The sequence below is a fragment of the Nerophis ophidion genome, linkage group LG19 (assembly GCF_033978795.1).
Source record: "Nerophis ophidion isolate RoL-2023_Sa linkage group LG19, RoL_Noph_v1.0, whole genome shotgun sequence".
NCBI classification, from domain to species: domain Eukaryota; kingdom Metazoa; phylum Chordata; class Actinopteri; order Syngnathiformes; family Syngnathidae; genus Nerophis; species Nerophis ophidion.
The window spans coordinates 45,138,975-45,149,455 of NC_084629.1; the positions used below are offsets into that span (position 1 = coordinate 45,138,975).

At 42.1% G+C, this 10,481-nt stretch overlaps 1 protein-coding gene across 1 annotated transcript in view; it reads right to left on the reverse strand.

Moving 5' to 3' along the window:
• Positions 1-10,196, reverse strand: part of pfkla (phosphofructokinase, liver a) — a 51,463-nt gene extending 41,267 nt beyond the window's left edge. The window contains exons 1-3 of the mRNA XM_061880100.1: positions 9,856-10,196; positions 3,678-3,751; positions 3,459-3,536 (exon numbers count right to left, since the gene is read on the reverse strand). Of these exons, the coding sequence (XP_061736084.1) occupies positions 3,459-3,536; positions 3,678-3,751; positions 9,856-9,952 (249 nt within the window). The 5' untranslated portion in view covers positions 9,953-10,196. The remainder of the gene's footprint in view (positions 1-3,458; positions 3,537-3,677; positions 3,752-9,855) is intronic.
• Between the last annotated feature and the right edge of the window lie 285 nt (positions 10,197-10,481).

A 10,481-nucleotide genomic window follows, 5' to 3' on the forward strand; every position in this document is an offset into this window, starting at 1 on the left:
TCTAGCTGCTGCTGGCTATGACTGTAAACAATGTGAGGACGTGAGGAGCCCTACAGCCAGTGACGTCACCCGCATATCGTCTGCCATTTACGGTAAAGGCTTTTTTATAGGCGACCTAAAGTTGCGAACTTTATCGTCGATGCTCTCCACTAAATCCTCTCAGCAAAAATATGACAATATCGCGAAATGATCAAGTATGACTCATAGAATGGACCTGCTATCCCCGTTTAAATAAGAACATCTCATTTCAGTAGGCCTTTAAGTCGTAGCAAACGTGAGCGATGCTGTTACTGGGAAGTGCTGTTAAAATAAGGAAGAATATTTTTTTTATCAAGACTTAATGCAATAGCATGCTTGTCTCAGCATTCACACACAGGTAAGTTCACAAAGACACAATATTCAGCCAAATAAAGAGGGCAGAGTGTGGACGCTCTTAGATGTGATTTTTGCCCCTAAATTTGTCTTTTTCATGAGTATTCAGCACAGTTGGGAGGAACTTTAAAAGTGGTTTGCTTTTGGGAGTGCTATTTTGGTGATGCTATCTATCACAGAGGGGCACACACCAGTTAGGGGAAGGATGGGAAAAGAACCAGAAAACTAGAAATTGAGGTTCGAAAGCAGTTTACACCATAGACATCTTATAAGTAGACGCAGCATTGGCTGCTGTGACGCGAGAAATTTTGCCGCCATCTTGAAGTTGTGATGAGGCGCCGGCGAGCAGCCTAAACGGACACTTGACAGATAGAAAACAAAGATGGCGGGTTTGTGTTCAGCGTTTTCCTGCTCAAATGAGCGGACTGTTGCAAATAGGAATCGTGGGATTACTTTTCACATGTAAGATTTAACATTAACGTGCTATTGGTTGTATTTTGTGAAAAGAATATTACCACAGAGTTGAGTTTGATTGATTGATTGAAACCGGCCGAGTCATACCAAAGACTATAAAAATGGGAGCCATTACCTCCCTGCTTGGCACTCAGCATCAAGGGTCGTAATTGGGGGTTGAATCATCAAAAACGATTCCCGGGCGCGGCCACCACTGCTGCTCACTGCTCCCCTCACCTCCCAGGGGGTGATTAAGGGTGATGGGTCAAATGCAGAGACTAATTTTGCCACACCTAGTGTGTGTGTGACGATCATTGGTACTTTAACTTCATATTTTATTTTTTGTTTTGTAATGTGGAATGTTATTAAAAGTCAAACAAAGAACAATGGTAGGAATGAAGAATCTGTTTATCATTAACTTTTTGGAATGGACGAATGCCGTTTTTAAGTTGACGTGGAGTGATAACTGTTTTTGGAGACAACCAGTGGCCACAATAATTTATTATGATAGACTTACGATGCAATAAGTTGAATAATGCAGACTGATGATGGAGACTTTGTGTCTGAAAGTAATAAAATATAATTATTTGATACTTGTTTATATTGACAAATGGGGCGTTTGAGGTTTTTTTGTTCAATTAAAAACACATATAGTCGGTAAAAAAAGTATTCAGTCAGCCAGCGATTGTGCAAGTTCTCCCACTTAAAATGATGACAGAGGTCTGTCATTTTCATCATAGGTACACTTCAACTGTGAGAGACAGAATGTGAAAACAAAATCCAGGAATTCACATTGTAGGAATTTCAAAGAATTTATTAGTAAATGATGGTGGAAAATAAGTATTTGGTCAACCATTCAACGCTCTCTCTGATGGAAGGAGGTTTTGGCTCAAAATCTCACAATACATGGCCCCATTCATTCTTTCCTTAACACGGATCAATCGTCCTGTCCCCTTAGCAGAAAAACAGCCACAAAGCATGATGTTTCCACCCCCATGCTTCACAGTAGGTATGGTGTTCTTGGGATGCAAGTCAGTATTCTTCTTCCTCCAAACACGACGAGTTGAGTTTATACCAAAAAGTTCTATTTTGGTTTCATCTGACCACATGACATTCTCCCAGTCCACTGCTGTATCATCCATGTGCTCTCTGGCAAACTTCAGACGGGCCTGGACATGCACTGGCTTAAGCAGGGGGACACGTCTGGCACTGCAGGATTTGATTCCCTGTCGGCGTAGTGTGTTACTGATGGTAACCTTTGTTACTTTGGTCACAGCTCTCTGCAGGTCATTCACCAGGTCCCCCCGTGTGGTTCTGAGATTTTTGCTCACCATTCTCATGATCATTTTGACCCCACGGGATGAGATCTTGCGTGGAGCCCCAGATCGAGGGAGATTATCAGTGGTCTTGTATGTCTTCCATTTTCTGATAATTGCTCTCACAGTTGATTTTTTTCACACCAAGCTGCTTGCCTACTGCAGACTCATCCCAGTCTGGTGCAGGTCTACAATTATTTTCCTGGTGTCCTTTGACAGCTCTTTGGTCTTGGCCATAGTGGAGTTTGGAGTCTGACTGTTTGAGGCTGTGGACAGGTGTCTTTTATACAGATAACGAGTTCAAACAAGTGCCATTAATACAGGTAACGAGTGCAGGACAGAAGAGCTTCTTAAAGAAGAAGTTACAGGTCTGTGAGAGCCAGAGATCTTCCTAGTTTGAAGTGACCAAATACTTATTTTCCACCATAATTTACAAATTAATTCTTCAAAATTCCTACAATGTGAATTCCTGGATTTTTTTTCCCACATTCTGTCTCTCACAGTTGAAGTGTACCTATGATGAAAATTACAGACCTTTGTCGTCATTTTAAGTGGGAGAACTTGCACAATCTGTGGCTGACTAAATACTTTTTTGCCCCACTGTATATGTGCTTAGTTTTTGTGTAGCTGCTCGCTCTTAGTAGCCTATAGTCTACAATGTTTACCTTTTGTAAATTACTTGACTAAAATACAAGAAAAGATTCAACTTGTGTGTTTGTGAGAGGACATTTAGATTTCGGTTTGCACAAGTAAACGCGATGCAGGACTGCCTGCATTGGAGATTATACGTGTACATCGACATAATACGATACCTGTTTTTTTTTTGCAGATATCATACAGATGTTTTTTTGTACATTATTTTAAGATTGTCATCATTTCTTATGGTTAAAATAACTTTCTAAGTTGTAAAGGCTCCACTATACTAGTGTCAGATAAGTAATTAAACTGCAGCTACTGAAGACACTACAAGAAGAGTAAAAATGACCCAAAAAAAAAATACAAGATTGTTGCTACCCATGACAAACACATGCCTTTCTACTGCCACACAAGGCTGAAAGTTCTTAGTGGACAGCTGTTTTATTTCTTTGAACAGATGAGTGCAGCTAGGACACATGCAGCCTTACCAGTTTATAACCTGCGTATTAGACAGGCAAAAGAGAGATGGTTGAAATAATATTAGAGTCATACAAAAAAAGAGAACATCTTCAAAACATGGTTATTGCTACATTTTAATATAGGAAGATGTGCCTAATGACATATTCAAATGATTATTGTTACTAAGTAATGTCAACAGCTTTGGATGACTTGTCAACCTACCAGCTGGATGATGTTGGTCACACTTTGCCAGTGTGCTAGTTTGATGTTATCGCCACCATCGACTAGGCCCTGATAACCCTGCAGGGTAAGAAAATACATTGCGTGTTATACTGTAACACACGCTATTAAAACCAAGCAGTTTTTTCTTAAAATTAAAACATATACAACATTAGCCTACTGCATGCTACAAAAGGGGATTTGTGTATTCCATTATTTCACCTCATAGATAAGGTAGACATTGGCTCCAACATAGATTCCCATTCTGGTCACGGCCCGCACAGCAGCATTCATCCCTGCACCAAGAACACAACAACATGTAAATATGATCATCGCAACAAGTGCTGCATCTAAAATGACTACATTTACAAATATGTTTTTTAATGTAATTTTTCTCAGGTGCACATCCACAAAACATGCACGTTAGGGTTCATTGGAATATACGTTAGGTCAGGGGGGAAAAACAGAGGCTATTATATCCCTACCAGCCTGTTTTGCAGGTTTTCCAGCTCTTCAAGGGATTTGATTTTATTTATTTTTAATTGTATCTTATTATAAAAGCCCCTGAAGAGCAGGGAACAGGCTTGTAGGGATGAAATAGCCTCTGTGTTTTTTCCTGACCTAACGAGTGTGTGCAATATATATATATATATATCAGGGGTCGGCAACCCCCCTCCCACCTGCGTGGTTGAGGTGGGCGGGGTTTGGTGCTCGCGGGGTGTTTAACATAGTCAGAAGTCTCATGGATGCAAAGGATTCTGGGTATTTGTTGTGTTGCGTTTATGTTGTGTTACTGTGAGGATGTTCTCCCGAAATGTGTTTGTCATTCTTCTTTTGTGTGGGTTCACAATGTGGCGCATATTAGTAGGAGTGTTAAAGTTGTTTATATCACAACCGTCAGTGTACTCTGTGTCACCCAGTATGCCTTCCAGTCGTGTGCGTGCATCTGCGGAAGCCTCTCACAACATGTTGCTGGACTGGCAAGCAGCTTGTACATGTTGGAGAAGGTGTTTAAGGCAATGGCTTCATAGCATGCCCTTATTCTTGTCATCTGGGTGACCACCAGCAGATATTGGCGAGAATAGTTGCGGCTCCCATTGTCTTCCTCATTTTGTGAAACGGGTCGAAATGGTAAAGGTTGCAGACCCCTGATATATATATATATATTTACATAATATGTATGTCTCTGTGCGAAAATGACCATATCGTAATATTCGAGTATACGTTCTCACGCAGTTGCTTTTAGCTGCGGGCATTATATTACAGGCTCTTCTCGCTCTTTCCTGTCCCCTCCTTCTCATAGACAACAAGCCACCTTCTTACATAGGTCACATACTGTCACGTCATACGTCACATACGTATACGTCCTCGCGGAGCAGAGAGGTAGCAGCATGGGTAACGTTAGCTGTGATGCTAGCGGAGCCGTGCGAGTGGTAATACGAGCGAAAGAAAGTGCGAATGCAGGAAGAATTAATTCCCAAGAAAAACAGCAGGGGGTCCATCATCTGGCGGTGGTTTGGCTTCAAGTGGGAATATGTCGAACAGACAACCGTAATTTGTCAAGTGTGGGGCAAAAGTGTTGCTACCAAAAGTAGCATTACTGCTAATATGTAGCATCAGTTGAAAAGTCACCTGCTGGAGAATGAAGTGATTACTTCGCATGTCAACATCTCCATTCAGTGCCACACCAACAATATGCTGAGGCAACCATTTCCACATATACACTGTAACTCCCTCCACATAGCACTGACACAATGGCTTTCTTTGACTGATTTATTAAAGGCTTCCTTTCCCTTCAATTCACCGTGAAAACTGTTCATAAAATAAAGCACGTTACAAAGGTAAAAATAACATACATGCACAGCATGTGGCTCAAACATTTTACCGAAGTAAAATACAAACAGAAATGACAAATACCTCGTTGGCCTGCATGCTTCTTTTAGGAGGAAACTGTGATCTTCTGGCTGTTAAAGCCCAAACGCTGAAAGTCCCTGTGACACTTTTTAGTCCTTGTTATGATCAGTTGCTCTCTTTATCCCTTCTCATTGAACAATTTCCCTTGTGGATCATTAAAGTTTGTCTAAATCTAAGTCAAACAGATGTTCACTCACACCCGGAAGTAGCTTCCTTATATCCGTTCACAGACCAATCGAGACACTTCAAAACAAACGCATGCCCACAAACACAACAAAAAGGCATGAAATTACATTTTTAACCATAGTAACTTAAATAAAGCCTTCTTATGAACTTTTATACATTTTGATTTAAATTCCCTTTTATGAACTTAACTTATTCTGTTTTTAGAGAAATAAAACAAATTATAATTATTAGTCACAACAGTTACATACACCGTATGAAAAAACTAGTCAACAACAGAATTCCACAACGTCCGCAGGAACCTACCACATAGCGAAGGACGAACACTATTTGATTTCCTACTATGCAGCTTATTTTTATTTGACACTTCAAATGTCTTTGACAATCTTGCACTTTCTGTTTTGGAAATTACATGAATTTTTGTGCCACTGCTTAACTGTTTAATAAATACAGTTTTGGTAAATTGACTTATTTGTGATTCCCTTCTCTGCATGAAAGTTTAAAACTAGCATATATTAATGTAGTATGAAGAAGAATGTTTTAATGTAGACACATAGAATCATCATACTGCTGTGATTATATGCATCAAGTGTTCATTCAAGGCTAAGGCAAAATATCGAGATCTACAGTATATCGCGATATGGCATAATAATATTGAGATATTAAAAAAGGCTATATCGCCCAGCCCTAGGTTCAAGGTATCATGAGCATAAGACTTATTTAACTTAAAAACTTTCTGACGCGTTTAGGAATGACTTTTACACCTTTAGGTTCCGTTTGTTACTGACGTCATTGAATGCACCATCCGTACCGTACTATGCTGACCTGCTCTGTAGTGGTTTAGTTCGTCAAGTTTGGACATTGTGTTGTAGTTCCCAGAATCCCATTTAAATGCATTGGGCTTTGTGCTGGGATTTTTTTCTAAGTGTCTGATCAAAAGAGGCTAAAGAAGGTGGAAGTTAGGCCTCTCTCGTTTCTGCACTTAGAACAAAACCCAGCATTTACCTTCTCTTGTTTTTGTTCCGGCGGGGCTTGTGTGTCCGGTGGCCGGACTTGTGGAACTCCATCAAGGGTAGGTATTTTGAACATTTTGGCGACTTTTGCTAAATTTCTCTCCCCCTTTTGGTGGTTCTCTACTGGGTGTGTTTAGGTCATGCGGAGGGCCCGGGACGCCCTGGGCCGGCGGCGGTGCTTGTGGAGCTCCATCCTGGGTGTAATTGTTCACCTTTTTTGGACTTTTTGCGACTTTTCCTAAATTTCTCTCCCTCTTTTGGTGGTTCTCTGCTGGGTGCGTTTTGGTCATGCCGGGCCCTGGGACTCGCGGGGCTTGTGGAACTCAATCCCGGGTGTGATTTTTCACCTTTTATGGATATTTTCTCAATTTCTTTCCCCCTTTTGGTGGGCCTCTGCTGGGTGCCTTTTGGACATGCCCAGGGCCCCGGGACGCCCTGGGTCGGCGGCGGTGCTTGTGGAGTTTCATCCTGCGTGTGATTGTTCACCTTTTTTGGACTTTTCCCGACTTTTCCTAAATTTCTCTCCCCCTCTTGGTGGTTCTGCTGGGTGTGTTTAGGTCATGCGGAGGGCCCGGGACGCCCTGGGCCGGCGGCGGTGCTTGTGGAGCTCCATCCTGGGTGTGATTGTTCACCTTTTTTGGACATTTTCTCAATTTCTTTCCCCCTTTTGGTTGGCCTCTGTGGGGTGCCTTTTGGACATGCCCAGGGCCCCGGGATCCCCTTATCCGGCGGCGGTGCTTGTGGAGCTCCATCCTGGGTGTGATTGTTCACCTTTTTTGGACTTTTTCCCGACTTTTCCTAAATTTCTCTCCCTCTTTTGGTGGTTGTCTGCTGGGTGCGTTTTGGTCATGACCACGTTGTAGGAGCGCCATGTCTCGACAGGCCAAAATCACAGGGAATGTGTCCCAGTCAAAGTGAGCTATTTTGGGACACAAAGGCCTACTGAAAGCCACTACTAGCGACCACACAGTCTGATAGTTTATATATCAATGATGAAATATTAACATTGCAACACATGCCAATACGGCCTTTTTAGTTTACTAAATTGCAATTTTAAATTTCCCGCTGAGTTTCCTGTTGAAAATGTCGTGGAATGATGACGCGTATGATGACGCGTGTTTGTGACGTTATTTGTTGAAGGGGACATATTAGCCCAGCGCCACTTGAAGCTAAAAGTTCTCTCTTTTCACCGCGCAATTACACAGTATTCTGGACATCTGTGTTGCTGAATCTTTCGCAATTTGTTCAATTAATAATGGAGGAGTCAAAGTAGAAAGATGGAGTTGGGAAGCTTTAGCCTTTAGCCACACAAACACACGGTGATTCCTTGTTTAAAATTCCCAGAGGCGAAACTTTACTATGGATCAGAGCGGTCAAGCAAACATGGATCCCGACCACATGTCAACCGGCAGTTTTCGGTGAGAAAATTGTGGCAGTCAACACACCCGTGGCCACACCCCTCCGACTTTCAGGTACTATTTAATCTCACGAAAAAACACTACCAACACAATAGGCAGATAAGGGATTTTCCAGAATGATCCTAGTAAATGTGTCTAATAACATCCCACTGCAATCGCCTTTTTTTTTCTTCTCTCTCTCTAGTCTTTCACTCTAAATTTCCTCATCCACGAAGCTTTCATCCTCGATCAAATTAATGGGGAAATTGTCGCTTTCTCGGTCCTAATCGCTCTAGCTGCTGCTGGCTATGCTTGTAAACAATGTTCAGATGTGAGGAGCTCTACAACCCGTGACGTCACGCGCACATCGTCTGCTACTTCCGGTACAGGCAAGGCTTTTTTATTAGCGACCAAAAGTTGCAAACTTCATCGTCGATGTTCTCTACTAAATCCTTTCAGAAAAAATATGGCAATATCACAAAATGATCAAGTATGACACATAGAATGGACCTGCTATCCCCGTTTAAATAAGAACATCTCATTTCAGTAGGCCTTTAAAGGCCTACTGAAAGCCACTACTACCGACCACACAGTCTGATAGTTTATATATCAATGATGAAATATTAACATTGCAACACATGCCAATACGGCCTTTTTAGTTTACTAAATTGCAATTTTAAATTTCCCGCGAAGTGTCCTGTTGAAAACGTCGCGGAATGATGACGTGTACGCGTGATGTCACGGACTGTTAGGAAATATGAGCGCTGCACACACACACAGCTTAAAGTCGTCTGCTTTAACCGCATAATTACACAGTATTTTGGACATCTGTGTTGCTGAATCTTTTGCAATTTGTTCAATTAATAATGGAGAAGTCAAAGTAGAAAGATGGAGTTGGGAAGCTTTAGCCTTTAGCCACACAAACACACGGTGATTCCTTGTTTAAAATTCCCGGAGGTGAAACTTTACTATGGATCACAGCAGTCAAGCAAACATGGATCCCAACCACATGTCAACCGGCAGTTTTCGGTGAGAAAATTGTGGCATTATGTCAGCTTTAACCGGAGACATCAGCGGAGCTTCTGTCGTGCTGCAGCTGCGTGACTTCCCTCAGAGACACTGGCGGTCAACACCATCCCGTGGCCACACCCCTCCGACTTTCAGGTACTATTCAATCTCACTAAAACACCAACAACACAATAGGCAGATAAGGGATTTTCCAGAATTATCCTAGTAAATGTGTCTAATTACATCTGAAACGCTCCCACTGCAATGGCCTTTTTTTTCTTCTCTCTAGTCCTTCACTCTAAATTTCCTCATCCATGAATCTTTCATCCTCGCTCAAATTAATGGGGAAATCATCGCTTTCTCAGTCCAAATCGCTCTCGCTGCTTGTGGCCATGATTGTAAACAATGTTCAGACGTAACGCGCACATCGTCTGCTACTTCCGGTACAGGCAAGGCTTTTTTATTAGCGACCAAAAGTTGCGAGCTTTATCGTCAATGTTCTCTACTAAATCCTTTCAGCAAAAATATGGCAATATATATATGACATATAGATTGGACCTGCTATCCCCGTTTACATAAGAAAATCTCATTTCAGTAGGCCTTTAACTTGAAAACTTTCTGATGCGTTTATGAATAACTTTTACACCTTTCCGTTTGTTCGTGACGTCATTGAACGCACCATCCGTACCGTACTACGCTGACCCGCTCTGTCGCGGTTTAGTTCGTCAAGTTTGGACATTCTCCGGTGTTGTAGTTCCCAGCAGCCTACTGTCGGCCACGTTGTGTTAAAAGCCACCAACAAAAATTCGTTCGAGTCAAGTTTTAACGACAAAACGGCTGACTGTGTTTGTTGTTTCTGGAGCAAAAAGATGTTGAGTTTGTCACCTTGTGCGTCGCCGCCGCTGGTGAGCACCGCTATAGCCCGGCCTGCTCCCGTCATCTTCAACTTCTCCAGGTCCATCGACATGTTGATGTTTGGCATCCCGACGAGGAATTAATCAGTAAGAATGTTGATAAAAGTGTCCCCGCTGGTCGCTTCCTCACTGTGTAATCCTCCACAAATTGACTCTGCCCCCCCGTCCAAAGGCGAATGTTTTAGATAACCCGTGCCGCCGCCCGGAAGTACCTTCCTGCTATTGGTATTTCAAACACAAAGTCCCGCCCGCCCGGTAGACGCTGGTGAGTAGAAGAAGACAAGACTTGTTTGTACAGCACGTACAACACGGACTCATGTCGAGTAGGCGTGGCTTACACAAATTTACCCGCCTACATGTGACGTCACATTTTGAAGCTCAACGAGCCATGTAGTTTTTCTACTGCTGGGATTCTAGTGTTACTTTTTATACACGATTTGATGTCTTTTGTCCATATAATAAGTGTTCGAACATGCATGTGTGATAAACATGGTGTCCAATATTGCAGAAAATATTGTTTTATCTAACTTTTTGGGTCAAAATTCAAATAAACACTTAGATATCTATCAAATTGTACACTATAAAAACGGCCAATGG